The sequence below is a fragment of the Zingiber officinale genome, chromosome 1A (assembly GCF_018446385.1).
Source record: "Zingiber officinale cultivar Zhangliang chromosome 1A, Zo_v1.1, whole genome shotgun sequence".
Lineage (NCBI taxonomy): Eukaryota > Viridiplantae > Streptophyta > Magnoliopsida > Zingiberales > Zingiberaceae > Zingiber > Zingiber officinale.
Window position 1 is genome coordinate 118,292,708 of NC_055987.1, and position 21,892 is coordinate 118,314,599.

Sequence of the window (21,892 nt, forward strand, 5' to 3'; positions counted from 1 at the left end):
GGCCCCTCAGGTATACGATCTAGAGCACTCTCTTTATGAGAGCAGCAGTTCCTAAGGGATTGTCTCTCCTTTTGTGGGAACATCTTAGACGTCTGGAATGGGTTACCCCTGTCACTAGGGTACCTTGGTCAATATGCTCTAAGGTATCCCCTTTGCGGGATCAACAATCCTCCACATCAATCACTCAAAGAATAGAAATATAAACATCTCACACATTGTAACAACCCAAATTTCCTCATTTCGAGTCCTAATAGTACTTAAAAATATTTAGAAATGCTTTAGAAAAATTTTAGAGATTTTTAGAAATTTTTAGAGTATTTTTATGCAATTTTTGAAGTTCGTTTGGTATTTTTACAAAAAGAAACAAGTTACAAAAAATAAAGAAAATTAGCCGAGATTCGAACCTACAACCTCCGGCCGAACCAAGCCTTAAGCAAATCCGACTGACCAAGTGGTCAAGCAGGCAGTTTTGTTTAGAAAAGGTAGCAAAATTTATTTAAGATAGTTAACAGAATATTGGATTATAAAAGGGATAAGTTGATGTTGGATTTGTCTGTTTAGAAAAAGGTAGCGAATTTATTTAAGATAGTTAACAGAATATTATAAAAGGGATAAGTTGATGTTGGATTTGTCTGTTTAGAAAAGGTAGCGAATTTATTTAAGATAGTTAACAGAATATTATAAAAGGGATAAGTTGATGTTGGATTTGTCTGTTTAGAAAAGGTAGCGAATTTATTTAAGATAGTTAACAGAATATTAGATTATAAAAGAGATAAGTTGATGTTGGATTTGTCTGTTTAGAAAAGGTAGCGAATTTATTTAAGAAGTTAACAGACATATTAAGTTATAAAAAGGGATAAGTTGATGCTCTGTTTTCCCGTGACTTAAACCATTCTCTCCTTCTCTTCTGCGTACGATGATGGAGCTCAGGCAGAAAACGAAAGGGAGGTAGGGCATCATCTCCGACGGCCGACCAAGGTCCTAGAAGCCCTTTTTGTTCGGTTGTGAGTCCAAGAAGCAAGGTAAGTGCTTCTCACCTGCAGTAGGAGTAGTTTCGGACCTTTGTTCTTCTTGAATTCGAAGCATAAGAAGCGTTTATAGTGCAGATTTTTAATTAAGCCTATAGTGCATATTTTAATTAAGCTTATAATGCAGATTTTTATGTAGAGCTTATATTGCAGATTTTAATTAAGCGCTTATAGTGCAGATTTTTAATTAAGCCTATAGTGCAGATTTTAATTAAGCTTATAATGCAGATTTTTATGTAGAGCTTATATTGCAGATTTTAATTAAGCGCTTATAGTGCAGATTTTTATTTAAGCCTATAGTACAGATTTTAATTAAGCTTATATTATAGGTTTTTATGTAGACTTATAGTGCAGATTTTAATTAAGCTTATAGTGTAGATTTTTAATTAAGTCTATAGTGCAGATTTTAATTAAGCTTATAATGCAGATTTTTATGTAAGCTTATAGTGCAGATTTTAATTAAGCCTATAGTGCAGATTTTAATTAAGCTTATAGTGCAGATTTTTAATTAAGCTTATAGTGCAGATTTTAATTAAGTTTATAGGTGCAGATTTTAATTAAGCCTATAGTGCAGATTTCAATAAGCATTTCAGTACAGTTCTATTAAGTATTTTCATGCAATTCTGTTAAGCATTTCAGTGTAGAGTTAATAAGCATTATAGTGCAGTTTTGTATGAGACACCTTTTTATTAGAAGTATTAATAAGTGTAAGAAAGATAAAGAAAAGAAAGAGAAAGGCCAAGGCCTTAAGTAGATCCCATAGTCAAGACTTTAGGGATTTTTAGGCACACAAGGTGCTTGTTAAAATGCCGAGGCATTATATATTAGAAGTATTAAAAGATAACAAGTATTTTACTTTTATCAGTGGCACTGTGCTGGACTCTCAGTTGTCCTTGGGTTGGGCTCCCATAGTAGTCCCTAGGTTTAGATAACCTAGTATGCTGGACTCTCAGATGTCCTTGGGTTGGGCTCCCATAGTCGTCCCTAGGTTTAGATAACCTAGTAAACCCTACTAGATTCAGGACCAGCTATCTCGGGTCTAGTTAGGGATGCGCGCATAGCAAGTACAGTTGCCGGCCCAAGAAGAAAGTTGATTATTATTTTGAAGTATTAAAGTATAAGTTTTCAAACAAAAGAAATAAGCTTCACATAAGTTTAAAATTCAGCAAGTTTAGCTTTCTTATATACTGACATGTTGTTTAGATTTGCTTGCATGTTTAGTATTTCAGTATGCTATGTTTCGTTTGCTATTAGAAAAGCATTCAGTTTCTAGATTTCTTTCAGCTTACATGCATACTCGAGTTTTGTGAGTTAGATAGCGCTTACTAAGTAATTTTGCTTATAGATGCATTTCCTCTTACTGCAGATAAAGGAAAGGAAAAGCTATAGTAAAGGAAGGCGACAAGGAGGTACGGATGGATGTGTGATGCCTAGACTATAGAAGCCTTGGGATTTAGCATAAGAATTTATTAACAAAGAGTTGAGTAGAATATATTAGATGAGTCATTTAGTCTTCCGCTGCTAGTTAATTGCATGTTTAGAGAGTTTATGTATTGATCTTTACATGTGAACAACCCTAGTTAAGAGAAAAATTAGTAGTCCAGTAGCGCTCCGCCCTCACAGTCCAGTAGTGAGGAGGGTGGGGTGTTACACACATGCATGAACAAGACATTAACAAGTCATCGTATAGAAACAAAGTGAATCTACATAGTTCTATATCTCCATCGCATTACAAATACTCTCTAATCCTAGAAGAGGACGTCTACTCCATTGTGGGGGAAGAACAACCCCAAAACATAAAGAAGAGCATACTTACAACCCTAGGTGTGAGAAGAAAGGGAAGAAGCGATGCTTGCCGAGGTTTCTGATGTCTTGGAGATGCCCCCCTTGCTCTGGAGATGGACGGAACGTCGAGGGATGGCGGTGGATGAAGATTTAGGGTTTCCCCTAAAGGAGAAAACCCTTTCCCAAGGAGAGGGATGAAGCCCCCGAACCAAAGATTGATGTGCGCAAAAATTATGATCATTTACGCATGTTTTAGCGCACATTCACGTACTTTATTCATATATATTCGTTGCATAATTGCCTCTTTCATCTTGTATTCATTATATATATTCTTTTGTTCAGATATCTGCTTTTTGTTTGGTTTTGTGTTGACAGGGATGATTTTCGGAGCAAAAACGGTGATTATCTACGGACCGAAACAAGAGCCAAAGAACATGGTCGTGCAACACACGGTCTGTTGGGACTTTCGAGCCGCAAAAACCGCTTTTTGCGTTGCAGAAACCTAGAAGTCTTGCCACGGCTCTATGCGAAGATATATAAAATAAATCATGTACATGTTTCTAACCTAGATCTACCTTAGATCTACATGAACAAGAAGCGTTACCCTTGTTGCGAAGCCCTTCGCTTATCTCGCTCATCCAAAAGGTTGCTGGATCTCGAGAGTGTCAAGCGTACACTCCTCTATATGTATCCACACGGACAAGGGAATGGAGAAAACCCCTTAGAGTGTGCTAGCACCCTAAAGGAGTCACGACAATGGAGGAAGAGAGGGAGAGAAGAACAAGAGAGGAAGAAGATGATGCCTTGAATGAAAATCAATTCATTCCTTCACTATAGTGGCCGACCACTTCAATGAGGTTTAATACCTCCATGGAATACCAAGAGTCATGGCTCTTGGTCTCCCTCATGAGGTGGCACACACTTGATGTAGCCTTGATGATGTGGACCATCATCATTGGCCATCCCCATGCCAAGTCACAATGAGGTGGCAATTGGTCAAGTCAAACTTGACCCTTCATCTTCCCTCTCAAGTCAAGTCAAACTTGACCCATTAATCTCCCATGGTTGATCAAATCCAACCTTTGATTCAAGTCTATTTAATTTAATGAATCTCTATTCATTGAATTAAATTGATTCAATGAGTCATAATCTAAATTAGACTGATTCAACACATGAATCAAATTGAGTCCAACTCAATTAGTCAAATTTGGATTACCCTTAATCCAATTTGGTTCATCACATGAACCTAATCCTCTTGGTTCATCATATAAACCTAATCTCCATCTAATTTCCCTTAGTGTGTGACCCTATAGGTTCTTGTAATATTGGCAATGCTCCTAAACCCATTTAGAAACATAAGTAATGAGCGGTATCTAGCAACACATCATTACTACCCAAGTTACAAGAATGTTGAGATCCAACATCACCTTGTGACTACTAATTGTGACTCTTCACAATATATGACAAGTTCTCTTCTATCCTTTACATCTAGATTGATCAATTTGAGGCATAGACGGTGTCATCCTCTGATCAATCTAAATCTTGAACTCCAAGTAGACTCACTCTAAACAAATGAGCTCAATATCTCATATTGACTCATTTGGGCATGACCAGGCACTAAGTGGTCTCACTCTATCAAGAATCATGATGTCACTCCCGTCATATAGGAGGGATAGATCCCATCTACATCACTCACATCCCTCAGCATAATTTGTTACATACCCAGTAATCGCCTTTATAGTCCACCCAGTTACGGGTGACGTTTGACGAAGCCAAAGTATGCAACTCCTTATGTAGGGAACCATGATGACATCAGGTCCAAGGACTGATAGTCATACTAATAGTCACATGAGAAAGTATATGACACTCATATAACGATCGATGATACTTTCTCATGGCAGGTCATTCAGTATACATTTTCCAATACATACCCTTGTGTCAACTTGATATCTCTATATCCATGACTTGTGAGATCAAGTCATCGAGTTGACCTACATGCTAGTCTCAACGCATTAACATTGTCCCTGAATGTTAATACTTCACTAGGAATGATTAAGAGTAGTGTTCTCTATATCATCTCACTATCAATTCAACCAATCGATTGATATAGATAAGAACCTTCTACTCAAGGACACTATTATACTTAGTTATTTAGCATCAATACAAGTAAGTATAATAACCATAAATAAATGCCTTTATAAATATATAGGAATATGATACATCAAGTCCATACAACAATCATCATATGATTGGCTCTAGGGCTCTAACTAACAATCTCCCACTAGCATTAGTGCAAATCAGTGTAGGCTCTAAGGCGTAATGACCTAGTGTGACCATCATGCTTTCTCTGTGCCAAAGCCTTGGTCAAGGGATCAACGACATTAGCCTTTGTGGGTACTCTATAAATCTTCACATCTCCTCTATCGATGATCTCTCGAATGAGATGGAAGCGCCGTAGTATGTGTTTGGTCCACTGGTGTGAGCGAGGTTCCTTAGCCTGTGCAATTGCTCCATTGTTGTCACAATAGAGCTCTATAGGATCGGCTATGCCAGGAACCACCCCAAGCTCATTAATGAACTTGCGGATCCAAACTGCCTGCTTTGCTGCTTCCGATGCAGCAATATACTCAGCCTCTATTGTAGAATCAACAACTGTGTCCTGCTTCGAACTCTTCCTGCTCACAGCACCACCATTCAAGCAAAACATGAACCCCGACTATGATCTATAATCATCCTGGTCAGTTTGGAAACTGGCATCACTGTAACCCTTTACAGCAAGCTCTTCATCGCCGCCAAAAATCAAGAAATATTCTTTAGTCCTTCTTAAGTACTTAAGAATATTCTTGACCGCTATCCAGTGATGCTCACCTGGATCTGATTGACATCTGCTCGTCATGCTCAAAGCATACGAAACATCAGGACGAGTACATAGCATGGCGTACATGATATACCCTATGGCTGAAGCATAAGGGATCTTATCCATGCGGTCTCTCTCCTCTCTAGAAGAGGGACTTTGAGTCTTCGAAAGACTCACACCATGTGACATCGACAGAAACCCTTTCTTGGAATTCTGCATGGCAAACCGTAGTAATACCGTGTCAATATATGTACTTTGACTTAGGCCAAGCAATCTCTTAGATCTATCTCTATAGGTCTTTATGCCTAAAATACAGGCTGCTTCACTTAAGTCCTTCATTGAGAAACAATTCCCTAGCCAAGTCTTTACAGAGTGCAACAAAGGGATGTCATTTCCAATGAGTAGTATGTCATCCACTTACAATACAAGGAAGACAACTGTGTTCCCAACAACCTTCTTGTAGACACAGGGTTCATCTTCATTCTTGATGAAACCAAACTGTTTGATCGCATCATCGAATCAAAAATTCCAGCTCCGAGAAGCTTGCTTTAGTCCATAAATAGACTTATGCAGCTTGCATACACTGCTAGTATACTGTGGATCTACAAAACCCTCAGGTTGTGTCATGTACACATCCTCGAGCAAGTTTCCATTCAGAAACATGATTTTGACATCCATCCACCAGATCTTATAATCGTGGTATGCTGCAATAGCAAGCATGATCTGAATAGACTTAAACATCGCTACTGGAGAAAAGGTTTCATCATAGTCAATACCATGAATTTGTTTGAAACCTTTAGCTACCAAATGACCCTTATAGGTAATAAGTCCATCCATGTCTGTCTTTCTCTTAAAGACCCACTTACACCCAATGAGTTTGACGCCTTCAGGTGGATCAACCAAAGTCCATACTTGGTTGGTGTACATGGATTCCATCTCGAATCTCATGGCCTCTAGCCATGACTCAGAATCTGGTCTCATCACAGCTTCCTGATAGGAGGTAGGCTCATTCTCAACGAGCATAACGTCATTATGGTCAGACAAGAGAAATGAGTATCTCTCAGGCTGACGACGTACCCTATCAGACCTGCGAAGAGGTAGGTCTACTTGAACTGGTTGTTGTTCCTCAACTCCTTGTGGAACAATCTCATCATCCACAACACTTTGTGGTTCCAGTTCAACTTCTATCAAGGCTTCAGTGCTATGGTCCATATCTTGAACTTCTTCAAGACTGAACGTACTCCCACTAGTTTTTCTAGAAACAAAGTCCCTTTCTTGAAATACCCCAGTCTTAGCCACAAACACTTTGTGTTGACTGGAATGTAGAAGTAATATCCCTTCGTTTCCTTGGGATATCCAATAAAATAGTACTTGTCGGATTTGGGTCCCAGTTTGTCCGAGACTTGACGTTGAACGTAAGCCTCACAACCCCAAATTTTCATAAAAGACACCTGAGCATCTCTCCTAGTCCATATCCTATATGGTGTCTTTATCACAACCTTGGATGGAACACGGTTAAGTGTGAAGGCTGCTGTGTCTAGAGCATATCCCCAAAAATGTTAGAGTGTATACTAAAAGCCTAGATTTTGTATAAACATTTATTTAGAAATAAGAATAACATTGGTCAAGTATCTACATTTATATTAAGTGTAGTTGTTCAATTAATTTATATCGTAGATAACATGGTGTGTGGTGTCACACACAGAAGATCATGTTATCAGTTATTTATAAAGGAACAAACCATCGGTAAAAGTCATAGTGTGATTAGGGATTAGGGATTAGTTTATCTTGACTGATAAATTACACTAGTACACTCTAAGTGTATTAAGTAGGACCATTTTAGGTAAGTTCTTTTTATACTGACTTGATAAAAGAACTAGACCTTAGTTATTATAGAAGTGTGTGCTCTTAATCCTAATATAATAACAAACACATATATTTAGTATTTATTTCTTTGACTTATCAATGAGTGAGATTTAGCTCGATAAATCAATAAGCCCGATAAGTTGGGAAATGATACTACTTATAGTGTGTGTTGTTGATTATAGAAGGAAACTGTGTCCTAGTAATCTAGGTTGATAATGTCCCCAAGAGGAGCTCATAAGGATTGTCATGTTAAACCCTGCAGGTGGACTTAATCCGACATGACAATGAAGTTGAGTGATACTACTCTTGGAGCTAGATATTAATTAAGTGAGTTGTCAGTAACTCATTTAATTAGTGGGAATTCGACATCTTAAAAACAGGGAGACTAACACACTCATAATAAGAAGGAGCCCAAAATGTAATTTGGGATTGGTGCGGTAGTTCAATAATAATTCTTTAGTGGTGTGAATTATTATTGATGAAATTAAGTTGTGTGTTTGGGGCGAACATGGGAAGCTTAATTTCATCGGGAGACCAAAACTAATTCCTCTTCTCGGTCCCTATCGTAGCCTTTCGTATAGAGATTTATACCCACCACATACCCACTTCTTACCCACCTTTATACTCATCCTATTGGGGCCGGCCAAGCAAGCTTGGAACCTAAGCTTTGGCCGACCAAGTAAATATGATGAGTTGAGTTGGTGTGGCCGACCCTAGCTTGAACCCAAGCTTGGTGTGGCCGGCCACATCAAATTAAAAAGGTATTTTTATTAAAATTATTTCTTATGTGGATATCATGGTTTTAAAAGAGAGTTTGAAATTTAAATCTTTCCTTTTATAGCTTTCTACAAAAGATTAAGAAAAGATTTAAAATCTTTCCTTATTTGTAGATTAAAAGGTAGATTTTAATTTTTAAAAAACTTTCACTTTTTAACCATGTTCATGATTTAAAAGAGAGTTTAAAAATTAAATATTTCTTTTATAAGTTTCTACAAAAGATTAAGAAAAGATTTGATATCTTTCCTTTTTTGTAGATTGAAAGGAGATTTTAATTTTTAGAGATAACTTTCCTTTTTGGAAATCATCCACATGTTTATAAGAAAGATTTTAATTTATAAAATGTCCTTTTTACAAACCACCATGAAGGGAAAAATTATTGGAGAAATTTTTTATAAATTTCCACTACAACAAAAATCCTCATAGACATCGGTTTTCCACCGGTGTCTATTTCATTTTCGACCAATGTCTATGAAGCCGATGTAAAAGGTCTGCCATTTTAGACATCAGTTTAAAACCGGTGTAGTATCACTTAACGACACCGGTCTTCGAATAGGTTATTAACCGGTGTAGTATCATTTAACGACATCGTTTCATCAACGGTGTAAAACCGATGTAATATTGTATGTTAATAACACCAGTTTTGGCAGCGGTAAATGCCCGATGTAATATTAATTAATAACACCGGTTTTGCAGCGGTGGAAAACCGATGTAATATGGATATTTTTTAATAATTTGATTTCCGAAACAATGAAAAACCGACAATAATAAAAAAAAATACACAAATATTCACAAATTATACAAATATTCTTCATTCAACAATATCCATAAAATACACAAATATTCACAAATTATATAAATAATCTTCTTACAATAGTATCCATAAAATACCCAAACATTCTTTTTACATCAAAAGCTAGCTAATAGATATCAAAATCAAGGTAGAACATTCTTTTAACAACACATCAAGGTAGAACCACACTTCAAATGTAATCTAACATGCATTCAGCCCACTCGAACCGCACTTCATCAATTTTAACTCTGGAGTACTTGAGATTTGTAAACTATAAAAATACATAAATAATATATTAGTAAACCAAGATAAAAAATCATAGTTGAAAAAGCAGTAAGGGCACCAGGTAACAAGATGACTAACTGAAATACTTAAAAAAAGAAACATAAATATAAGGGATTAATTTGTAACAACAACTCAACAAAATGAACTACCTCCCTAAACTAAGGGATTAGTGTGCATTGAGATCAAGAAAGGTGAAACAAACAACTGTATATATCCACTAAAGAACTTGAGCTTTTCTGACTTGTAATTCTCTCCCCTAAACAATCCAAAACTCTTGTACGTATAAAAAGTGACAAAGAATAAATTTCCTTTAGAACCAACAGAACTATGAGATCAACTTGATAATCAAATTACTAATATTGTGGTCAATATATAACTGTATATAATTTCCAAGGCCTATAATATATGGATGAGGATGCTCAATAATACATCAAGTAAAACAAGAAATAAGTAAAGAAGTAAAACAGTTGCTAATCAAAAGGACATACCTTGACAACTACCCATGTTGGTTGTTTTTTCCCTTTCCTTCCCGCCTCCACATTATACATTTTCAAGGCCCTTCTTGCATATAATCAGTGGGAATTGTATTGCCACATCAAAATACATCCATGTTTCAACAAAGGTAAGAAAAGAAGCAAAAAAATTTACATGTTGACAACATATTTCCAATACTATCACCTATTTCCTGGCATCTATTAATTTCTGCCCCCTTGATTTTCCTCAAAGGACTGTGTAGGAATCCCATGACCAACATGAGGAGACAAAGACATGTTCTGCATATGATCCTTAAACAGTCTACACTCAATCCTGATTGGAGAATAAAAGTAGGAAAACATATAAAACACAGTTTACGTTTTAAAGAATTCATAAGATGGTGATGTCTTAAAGTTTGATTGGTGCATCAGCAAGTTGGATAAAATGTTTTAAAGTCTACAAACAGATAAGCTAGAAACCTGGTCTAATCACTATAGGATCAATAAATTAGAGGCAGCTTGACATCTACATTTGGCAAAGTCAAGAAGGCAATAACCACTGAAAAAAGAGATTAAATTAATTGAGAATCTTAACTTGTAAAAAATCACATAGGACCAAACTATATTGTAGGAGAGAGACTCACCTACTGCCATAATATTTTTCCTTAATGGAGTCCATGTTGTAGTACGTTCAGAGGGGAAGCCCTTCATAGCAAGAAAAATACATGAAGGATTAATAGGTTGCCCTGTTTTTTAGTATAGCTTTCTTCAAACAAAATGAAAGCATAATAGCACACTAGCTCTAAATTGGAAAAGAAAAAGAAATATTTATTTACACGGAGCCCATGAGAGCACTGGGCTCTATTGGGATCTAATGCAGTTGAGCAAATAGAACAGAATCAAAAAATATGCAGTGACATGATAGAATTTTCTGAGTGAAGCTAGCCTAATTTAGGAACTGACAGTGACCAAATAAATGATTTTGATGCAGAAAAGAAAGACAATATACCAAAACATGTATTAGTGAAAGATTAATGTTGCCGACCAGAAAAAAGAAGTCTTTAGATGAAGTTTCGGAAGGATTCATATAAATGATTGTTGCTGAAAGGAGGAATCTTCTGGTAACCACAAGAGAGATTCTAGCACAAGATTTGTTTCACATTAACACTAATTTATTGAAAGGTTCATTAAACATGAGATTGAAAAGGAACATGAATTTTTCTAGAAAAAACAATGCTCCAGCTCAAAGGAGGTGCAAAATGTGGGCTAGAGAGCACCTAGAACCTTGGCCTGCATATTCCTTGACCTCTTAGATATAACTACAATCTTGATAAAAATTAAACAGAATCAAAGCAAAAGGAATAATATTTATCCAACTCCAAGAGATTAATAGAAGTGAACTGATAAGAGTTAAGACGATATGATAGTTCGATACTTGTGAAGGCGATAGTTCATTTTTTAAATCTAGCAAGTGTATTTTCGATACTTGTGAAGGCGATATGATAGTTCGGTATATCCAAGGAATGAATATTTCAAAACATACATACCCATTGGAATAGTTTCCAAAATCTTTTTCTCGATATCTTCTCCTAGTTTAGCTGTCATATCAGATGCAATGAACCCCGGCACAATAGCATTCACCTGTTAATTATCACCAAGTTAGAATTCACCTGTTAAATATCACCAATTTAGAATGCACCTGATAATTACAACAAACATAATTCAGCATGCAACTTTACAAAGTTGTGGATTTTGTATTGGCTACTTCAAGTTTCATAACACATATTTCCATACAAAGTTTTTGAACTTTCATTTGCAAATATGCGTTTTATTAGAATTTGGAATACTAAATCATTTTAAACATTTTCCCAAAAAATTCTATCAGTTCCATTGTGAACCTATCTGAATTATGATTATATGAATGTAAATGTTGAATTTATTTAAGGTAGTGACGAGTTTTTAAAATGGTTCTAATAAATTATTCTAATAAATTATTCTAATAAATTATCAAAACTGAATATTATAAATATTGTTCTAATAAAATATTGTACAATGTCGGACAACAAGTAATGTATCCTAAGTTATTGTGTCAGTCATGTTGATAAGTATCACGTCGTATTGAAATCCAAAAATTTTGGACACACTACAAAATACTTCAAGCTGAATTAATAATGTTTGTTATCCTTTTGTACCTTGTATTCATATAATACAATGTCAATTCTGTACATGGACACAAAGTTAGAAGTTACGGACACAGATCAAAGTTAGGTATATAGTTATCTTCTCTTCTTTTTTATCTCCTTCCTCTCTAACTCTACACCAACACCACATGATGAAACAAGAAATTGTATCATTTCAGTCAAAGTCTAAAACTTTAGCACGATTCCAAATTCTGAGCCTTGATATTATCACACATGCATATTTGCTACTAACCTTAATTTGACTTATGTTTTATCGAAAACTTCATGCCATCTATTCATCCCATCCACCTAAATCATCAATGTTCCAACAATTTTGGCACCATTATTTCCAGAATTTAGGTATACCAAACACTTGATTGGTCTAGGTAGTATTTGAACCAAAGGGAACATTGATCTTAGCTAATGCTAAGGATCAACAAAATAAAAGAACAATCACATCAAATGATTTCCCATTTTTTCTTTATCTAGAAATCACAAACTGAGAAATCTTTTTCTATCCATTTCCTCCAAATTATTTTCTAGCTCTTCTGGTAGCATTTTCCCTTCCTTGTAATAATCAATTTTAATGATAGGGTTTAATTAGAAGCAACATTTTGACAACTCAATAACAAGATTTACTTCTGGAAATCCACAATGTCTATGCTAATAACAAATGAATAATCATAAATATGGTTTTTACCAAGCCAACTGCTCATATAGATATAAATCCTTCAGGTTAAATACTATATTGAATGACTTAGCTAATTGGTAACCAACTGCTAAAAATATATATATGAAGAGAATACCTTTTTCTTCTTCATCATAATTTTTGCTGCTGCCTGCAGGAGAAATGTCATCATGGTGAAATAAGTATTCATCATAAAAGATTGCAAGATAATAAGATATGAAAATGCATGCCTGTGTGCAAAGGTAGACACCAGTAAGATTCAGGTCAATGACTTCCTTCCATTGTGATTTTTTCATTCTCATCAACAGTGTGTCTCTTGACAAGATGAACATAAGTATAATTCCAGACAACTGCATTGTTAACTAAAATGTCAACTGATCCCCAAGCATCTACTGCCTAAAAAAATTGCACATGCAATAAAATAAGTCAAAGATGAAATTGTAAGAAGCCAGATCTATGCAATCTTCATTACTAACAGTTTTGACCATGGAATCCACATCCTCTTCTTTTGAAACATCTCCTCCATAAGTGAGAGTCTGACCTCCTGAAGCCTCAATCTGCATAAATCATTTTATAGTAAATGCGTTATAGTAAATGGGTAAATCATTTGATTTTTTTTTTGTTACGAGAAAAAGCGTTATAGTAAATATGGGTAAAAATAGATAACAAAAGTAACATCATGAGCTGATGATAAAGTAGCTTACCATCCTCGCTAGCAGTGGCATTGCCTAGATCACCAGCATGTCAGTTTTCATCTTCAGGAGCACCATGTAACTTTCCAGCAGGATTAAAATGAGGCCCTGCAGTATACAAGAGCATGAGTACATAATCAATAATTTAATCCTTTCAATCAAAAACTTGCAACTCAATAGATCGCCATGAAAGAAAAGGTAAATAATTTTACCAATTGACATGCATCCATTGGTGGTGTCTCCAAGAGCATGCACATGGAAGCCATGAAGCCCAGGCTTGAGGCCAGTGATGGATCCGGTGACGGTGGTTGGACCTATCACAGAGATTTACATCCCAAAATTAGATCGGATCACAAATTCACAGAAAAATCAAAATGGTTGAAGTTGAAACCCTAGATCTGAAAGGAATTTAGCATTCCACAAGTAGTATTTCAAGAGATTTCTCACCATCTCCTTCCTGGACGAAGTAAATTGTGCCCTTAACACCCTCACTGTTACCCAAGACAGCAACAGCCTTCACCATTTCCTTAGGTGTTCTACACAGCAGACATCAAACACAAGGTTAAAGACATCATTAAATGTCTCAAAATAAGTAGCATCGCCACTAGATGAGAAATAATCGATCTCGTCTTCCAGATACAAAAAGAAAAGCAACTCAACAATCGCCAGACTAAACGCTAAAAAAATACCATCAAACTCGAGACGAAATCAGCTCTCGCTCCATCATAGATAGAGAACCCATAAAATCTTAGTAGGAAACTCCACTTTTTCTTCACCAAATCAAATCAAAGTAGTCACATAAGTTAAAATCGAGAAAAAAAAGACATAAAACCTAAGGATCGAAAACAAAACAGCAATACGATGGAAGACAAATTTCAGATCGAAAAGTATACCTTTGATAAATGGATTAAAGGAAAAAAGAAATGAGATTTACCAGATGATCGAGCACCAAAACAACAACGGGGCAGAAATAAGAGATTCAGATTAAAGAAAACAAAAGCAAATATAAAGATAGAATTATGGAAGAAGAAAGGTGGTGAGGTTGGAAGGAAGAATAAAAAAGAAACATTGAAAAAGAGAAAGAGGTAGAAGAAGAGGTCAAAAGTGCGACCTTATTGAACCAGATCCCATGGGCGAACTGGATTGCGTGGTGGAGGTCAGAAAATGGAGAGGTGGAGGCGAGCTCCTTGGCGAAACGCTTGCTACCGCAGCACCGTAGCATATCCTCCTCCGTCCATGAAAAAGATGCCATCTTTCGTAGATCTAGGAAGGGGAAGAGGGAGATGAGGCAAGGAGGAAAGTGGTGGTGGTGTCGCGATGGTATACGATGGACGGCGCGATATAGGTTTAGGTTTGGGGGGAAGAGTGAAGTGTTAAAAATTTTGGCTAAGTATTGGTGGAAAAATTGTATTATTTTATTTTGGTGCATAGACATCGGGTTTTAAAAAACCGCTGTTAAAATCGGTGTCTATTAACGAAAAAAAGGGCGCTCATAGACATCGGCTAAAAAATCGATGTCTATGAGCTAAAATCTGCGCTCATAGACACCGGTTTTTGGAAAAATCGGTGTAAAATACTCAAAGACATCGGTTTTTGCTTAAAACTGTTGTTGTTCCACCGATGTCTATGAGGGTTTTTGTTGTAGTGTTCTGGAAACAAATTAAGAAGTTTTAATTCTTATGTTAATTAAAACTCTCCTTGTTTTGGAGTTTATAGTGGCCGGCCATGATATGTGAGAAAAGTTTTTTAATTTTAATTAATTAAATTTGTTTTTCATGGCAAAAGAATTAAGGAAGTTTTTATTATAATTTCCTTATTTGTCAAGACCAAGGATTATAAAAGAGGGGGTAGAGATGCCTTCATGGCTAACAACTCTATTCTTTTCCTTCCTCTCTTTTCCTCCTTGGTGTGGCCGGCCCTAGGGTCTCTTCTCTTCTTCTGTAAGATACCGAAAAATTAAATAATAAATGTTATTGGACGAAAAATCGTATTGGATTTTTTTGGAATTTTTAGAAATTTTTTGGGATTTAAATGGAGTCCGTATGACCCGTTTTGAGGGGATGGATTCGAGGTACAGTGAAGGTCTGTTTGGAATATCCAAATTAAGTGGGAGTTGATTGAGGAGTGAACTTAGAGTTTGATTAAGTTAACCCTAAGTATTAAATTGACCTTAAATCCCTAATTGCTTTTCCTTTCTTTCCCGATCCAATTCTTTTCCCCTTTGCACGCGACTCCCTTCCTCCCGAGTTCTGCTCGTAGTTCCCTCTCGGACGATCGCCGGCCCAACGGAGTAGCGCCCCCCCCCCCCTACGCAATGATCGACCCTCGGTAGCACCTCATCTCCTTCACTGATCGAGCTCGCTTAGAGGTTGTTCTTCCTCCCGAGTCGACGCATCCGCCCGAGCAATCCCTCGTTGGAGGGAAGGAAGATCTGAACCCTAGCCGTCGACCTTTTCTCCGACCACACGGTGACACCGTATCACCGTGAGCACCAGCGACGGTGCTCTTTCGCCTCCGGCCAACCGTCGCCGTCCCTTTCCCGCGCCTGATCGCCGACCACCAGAGCTTGACCTTTAATTGCCAACCTAGCTTCAAGATTGATGCTAGGCCTGATCCCGGTTCTGATGTGAAGTGCCCGACCAAGCTGTATTGATCCAGCAATGTGACCAAAAGGTGAGCTTTGATCTTGTGCTTAACAGGTGTTCGACAAAATGTCTTAAGAGTCTTGTCTCCTCTGTTTGTGCCAGATTAGTTGTGAATTGGTGGGGAAGCTCCATTTCTTTCTCCACAACAACTTCAGATTTCTTCATCAAAGGATGTGGATCTGTCTTAGGTTAAGGTAAGACATATGTTATTAATTTTTCAGAGGTTGGATTTCATTTCTGGTTTTTAGGAGATTATGAGTGTGGTGTTGTTTATTGGATTCTAGCAGATACAGTGCTGTATGGTTTCTTCTTGGATTGATGTTCTTGGAAGAATGGTCGTGTAGGTATTCTGTGGTAGCTCCCGGATAGTGGATGGCTGGATGTTAGCTACTGGATTGCTGCCCTACGTCAAGGTAAATGCCTTACAGTGATGTATTGCTGGGTTACTCATTTGTAGGTTGCTAAATTAAGTTTTTCTAATGGGTTGTAGGGTTTTGTGCTTGCTTAGTTTATGAGTGGTGTGATGTGGGTTGGTTGATATTTTGGATTAAGGATTAAGGTTTTGCCTCTAGTGGTAAGTATTGTTTTGGTTGATATAGATTATTATGTGATCATTTTTAGGAGCATTGGATTAGTTGTTGATTGGATTATCAGATGAGGTAGGTTGATGATTGGGTTGTTTGGTTGATGTGGATTTATGATGGTGATTTGAGCTTATGATAGGTTTTATGGTTGATATCATTATGTGGTGGGTTGGTAATTAAGAGAATAGATTTATTATTGGATTAAATGTGTTGTTTTGGGGGAGTTTTGGAGGTGTATCATCTATGACCTAATCTAATTAGGTTATATTATGATTAAGGTTAGTTGGAGGATTAATCCATAATCATGTTTGATTAGGGTTATCCTAATTGGGTGGGGGAAAGTTGTTTAGTTATTTACTTCATATGTAACTGGCTAAATACATTATATGATTGCAGGACTTTGGTTTGAGACGAGTGTCGCGACATGGGATTTCCGGATCACGATCGACAGATTTAATGCGGGTATTTCTTCCTTTGCCTCTATGTAGATTTTCTTTGAGCTTAGTGCATGGTTGTTATTTGACGGATTAGGTTACTTTACCCTATATCGTGTTCAGTTGCTGTTTTTCCTGCTTGTTTCTTTTGCTTGAGCTTAGAGATGATCTATTTAATTCATATACAGTCTCCACTCTTGATATCTACTCTGTTGTGATTACACGTGTAGAGTATGGCTTGTAGGGATTGTCGGGTTGTTGGTATTCCCATGCTGATTGGGTATATGATGTGGACTGTACATAGATGGGTATGTGTTATAGGAGTCATCTAGTTGACCGTGCATTTACATGTGGTGTGTACATACGTATTTGTCATGTACTTTTGGAGGAGTTGTGTTGATTGTATGTTTAGAGTATATACACATGTCTGTTGTATTGTTAGTGGAGGATACATGTTGATTATACTTATCTTTTGTGTACATGTGTCTGGTGGGATTATTGGAGATTCTTGGTTGATTATACATGTGTAGTGTGTACATATGTTTGGTGAGATACGTGGAGGTATCATGACGATTATACTCATGTTGGAGGTATTTATGAGGTTTGGGGTATTGCATGAATGATGATTATATATATATATATCATGTTCATCATTCATTGCATCTGATGACCATTGTCTCCCTTGTGGTGAGAGAGTCGTCAGTTGGTTTGGTTTAGCACCGCACACTCGGCCACTCATGGGTAGTGGTAGTTGGAGCAGTTGCTGCTAGTCCTGTCGTGCCACCCGGTCACGAGGTTTAGTGAGATCCGGCATTGTGAGCAGTCAGGGACCCTGATGCTATGTAGTTGATAGCTACTAGCGGACTGTCCGCCTCGACCACTATATAGTGGGCTGGAGGGTAGTACAGTCGTCACAGACCCAAGCCCTCTCGGCCATACAGGGGTCGTGGTGTTCGGAGAGGTGGCGGGGGTGACCATGGAGCATGCATGCACTTTTGCATATGATGCACGGTGCATCTGGGGGTTATATTTGCATACATGCCTAGTAGATACTAGTTGCATGTGATTGTCGTTGTTGCACTTGATTGAGATATGGTTGTTGCATTTGTTTGCCATGCTGCATACATGTCATTTATTTTACATATATATGCAGTCGTATTTATATTGCACAGGTGTCAGGGGTATATCTGTTGCAGATCCGGTGAGTTTACTGATCATTGTACCATGTGTCGATTCCAGATTGGGTATGTATCTGTCATTATGTTAGTTGTGGTTCTTACAGTTTATGTCAGGTTCTTATGTCAGGTATGTTCAGATGCATTGATTATGATAGTATGATCATGTTCTTATTCCCTACTGAGACTGTATACTTGTGATCTCCATGTTTGTTTATTGACCATGCACTATCTTGTCTATTACCCGCTGAATTACCTATACTCACCACCGCATGTGTACATTTATGTTTTCAGGTAGATGGTTGGAGTGTCGCTCGGAGTATCCTGTCTGCCGGGTCCTACGTCACATCCGAAGACTGTGTTCATTTTCTATTGTATATTCTTTTCTTATTCGTGGCATTGTATTTGTGTTTAGCCATGTGGCTATCTTATTCTTTTGGTGTTGTATTTGTGTTTAAGCCGTGCCGGCATGCATTGTATCTATTTGTCTTGTGTGGGCTTTCCATTTTCGTTTTTCCGCTGTGTTGGTTTTTGGTACAGCCGTGTGGGCTGTTTTATATATAACTGCGTGGTTGTGATTATTTCATTCCAGCCGTGTGGGCTGTTATTATAACTGCGTGGTTGTATATATAAATATTCCAGCTGCATGTGGCTGATGTATTTTGTTTGTAGTGATTCTTCAGATTGTCAGCCGTACAGAGGAGATGCTGTCGGATTTTTGTCTGGCAGAGACTCCTTTGGGGCGTGACAATTTAGTGGTATCAGAGCAGGTTTACGATACTTGCTATGCGTTTTGGATTTTCGAGATTTATCTGATACCAATTTTTGGTATCAGAGCAGGTATGATGCCTGTTATTCGTGTTTTTGGATTTCGTGATTCGATTTTCTTTATGTGACTTTTCGGGCTTTGGGACCAGGCAGCAGCAGGACATCTCCAGGCTTTGGAGGTATGTTTGCATATTGTTATCATGCATTTCTATTGATGTATGTATTGTTGCCCATATAGTTATGATGTGTGTTAGTATCCTCTGGTTAGTACATGCCTATTTGTTTGTAGCATGCATTGTATGTGTTGGGTCAATCACTGATCACGGTTGACCTAATGGAGATCAAGGATTACAGTCTCAAGGGATTTGCCATATCCTACTACCAGTAGTTTTAGTGTCTGTTACTACGAGTTGGCTGAGAGTTAGAGTCACATACCAGTCTCTATTACTATTAGCTGGGTAGTTGATGGTGTTGGTATACTCATATTGACTCAGTTAGTAGAGTACAGGTTTACTCCTGTTGAGGATTGATTTACTTGGTTGACTTGTGTAGTTATGGTTTGACTTGTTATCCTTGTTGACTTGGACAGTTGAGGATTGACTTATTTTAGTTGGTTCTGTGTTCCTGTTAGTTCGATCAGTAGAGTACTTATTTGGATTCTTTTAGTTCTGTCTGTAGAGGATTGATTTACCCAGGTTGACTTTGGTGGTTGGGTATTGATTTGCCTTAGTTAGTTTCATCAGTGGATGATTGATTTACTCTTATTGGATCAGTTAGGAGATGATCGATTTATTTTGTTGGTCCGACCAGTAGGGAACTGACTTACTCTACTTTTAAAGATTCTTATCTTTGGGATGTTTCATGCTTGGTTAGGTGTTTTGACTTGTATCGGTGTAGAAATGACTGAATTGGCCGTATACCATTATCAGCTTAGTCAGTCTATAGAGGATCGATGTATCCGATTCCATGGGGACTTTGACCATGGACTGTCTGTACCTGGTAGGATGACTTAGAAGGTACATTCAGATAGAATACCGTACGGTGGGAAAAAGTGTAAAGCTACCTGCTTAACACTTTGAGATACAACTGTTACTAGGGTATAACTTGGAGAGTACATTCGGATATATGATTTGTACTGACGTGAGAGAGTTGAAGTTAGTTGCTTAACCTTTACGTGACCCGGTACCACGTGAAGGAGGAAGCAGAGAATGCTTTTTGGAGATCAGGTCATCACTTAGCGATTGCCTTAAGGTGTTTGGAGAGAGAGTAATTCTCTACTTCTTTTGATAGCAGGATGGGTTTTAAGGCGATGACTAGTAGACTCGCCTAACGTTGTTCCATGGGAGATCCTGACTCATGGAGCTATTAGATATGATTAGATATCCATGATGTATTTAGGGACATATACCCTGCAATGGTGCGGAGGAAGTGGTGTTAGTTGAGTAATACCTAGGAGGTCCGACCGTAACTAGGTATAGTTTCAGATGATGATCTTCGAGGGGTTGAGCGTTGATTGACAGATAGTTTGATTAGCTATTTAGTTATAGCGTTCCTCTATATTTGTCTTCATTGCTTGATACTGGAGGTTACTGAACCTTAGGGTGGAGCAATCACAGTATGATGGGGTAGAAGACAATGGTTAGACGGCTCAGCTAACATTGTCTCTATCAGGTGGCTCAAGACCTTGACCACATGATCATTTTATCATGTCTTGTAGGCTATATCTCATATTGGAGGGTTCGACCTTTTATCGCTATTTGTCGAGGGATATTTATGGGATGATTATGAGAGTTGTGGTAATATCTCCTAGATGGGTAGACTCTTAGTCAGAAGGTTGTGTGACCCTTTGACTTTGGATTGACATTCCTTTATTATGGATATTTGATTATCAGAAAGGATGAGATGATGAGATTTGGCAGACTTTATGGATACATTTAGTTTGTTGGCAGTAGGTGTTGAGGGTTGGATGCTTTCGTTTTTCTCTATCATTGTTTAGGAGACTATCTGGTATGATTGATTGATACTGAGGATGATTATGATTAGTAGATGTTGTGGGATCAGGTGTGGTGATATGTTATCTTGTGATGATCTATTAGTGGATATTTGACTTGATGATCTATGATATGATGTTTGACGTTGATAGCGATATGGGGAGTAACACATATGTGATATTTATGGATTGGTTGATTTATAGTTGGTGATCCGATCATAGGTTTGCTGTTAGAGATCTTACGGTTGAGTGTACTTGTTATACGGATATTAAGAGTCTATGGTTTTATCGGTTAGGCTTACAGTATCCTAGACATCATGTTTTCATGGACTCGATGTATTTGGTATTATTAGGGTGTTTAGATCAGTTTTCATTGTCTCCATTGTTGATGTTGTGATCTATTTTCGATCCGAGGTGGATCACGTACACTAGCTTCGCATAGTTTTAGAGATGTTTCGATGGGAACATATATATGTGAAGTTAGTAGTACGTATTGCGATTGTCTTCTGCGAGATTTCTGGGACACATTGTCTCTGATAGAGGGATATCGGTGGATCCACAGGAGATAGAGGTGATTATCAGTTGGGAGTGGGCGTAGTCTATATTGGAGACTCGCAGCTTCCTTGGTCTAGCTGGATATTACTGGAGATTTGATTGAGGGTTTTCTCCAGCATTTACGTAGTTGACCGGAGTGTCTAGGAAGAGTATGGAATTTTCCTGGATAGATGTTTGTGAGATCAGTTTAGATAACTGCACCGTCTTATTTATGCTTTCTAGTGTAGACGGATTTGCACTCTACACAGATGTATCGTATCTGCGAGTTGGTGTAGTTCCGATATAGTATGAGCGGAGCAGTCTCATGCCAGTATATC

The 21,892-nt window shown here is 37.5% G+C and overlaps 2 protein-coding genes across 2 annotated transcripts; both read right to left on the minus strand.

Moving 5' to 3' along the window:
- Positions 1-10,364: 10,364 nt before the first annotated feature.
- Positions 10,365-13,457, minus strand: LOC122002115 (3-oxoacyl-[acyl-carrier-protein] reductase, chloroplastic-like). Its single transcript, XM_042557180.1, has 6 exons — positions 13,437-13,457; positions 13,209-13,289; positions 13,039-13,128; positions 12,851-12,883; positions 11,412-11,505; positions 10,365-10,423 (listed from the first exon to the last, which is right to left on the minus strand). Exons 1-6 carry the CDS (start codon positions 13,455-13,457, stop codon positions 10,365-10,367), a joined length of 378 nt encoding a protein of 125 aa, XP_042413114.1.
- On the minus strand, positions 13,447-13,972 carry LOC122009490 (superoxide dismutase [Cu-Zn]-like). The gene is made up of 3 exons (XM_042565675.1): positions 13,872-13,972; positions 13,637-13,738; positions 13,447-13,532 (listed from the first exon to the last, which is right to left on the minus strand). The coding sequence occupies exons 1-3, from the start codon at positions 13,945-13,947 to the stop codon at positions 13,477-13,479; spliced, it is 234 nt and encodes a 77-aa protein (XP_042421609.1). The 5' UTR covers positions 13,948-13,972; the 3' UTR covers positions 13,447-13,476.
- Positions 13,973-21,892: the final 7,920 nt, after the last annotated feature.

What these genes read in the sequence shown, in the direction of transcription:
- LOC122002115 (XM_042557180.1), bottom strand. Translation starts at nt 13,457, where the DNA reads ATGCCACTGCTAGCGAGGATG. An exon ending in TGCCACTGCTAGCGAGGATG is followed by an intron (nt 13,290 to 13,436) that starts GTAAGCTACTTT and finishes TGATTTATGCAG; the next exon opens with ATTGAGGCTTCAGGAGGTCA. An exon ending in TTATGATGAAGAAGAAAAAG is followed by an intron (nt 11,506 to 12,850) that starts GTATTCTCTTCA and finishes GATAATTAACAG; the next exon opens with GTGAATGCTATTGTGCCGGG.
- LOC122009490 (XM_042565675.1), bottom strand. Translation starts at nt 13,947, where the DNA reads ATGGTGAAGGCTGTTGCTGTCTTGGGTAACAGTGAGGGTGTTAAGGGC. An exon ending in CTTCGTCCAGGAAGGAGATG is followed by an intron (nt 13,739 to 13,871) that starts GTGAGAAATCTC and finishes TCTCTGTGATAG; the next exon opens with GTCCAACCACCGTCACCGGA. An exon ending in CAATGGATGCATGTCAATTG is followed by an intron (nt 13,533 to 13,636) that starts GTAAAATTATTT and finishes TGTATACTGCAG; the next exon opens with GGCCTCATTTTAATCCTGCT.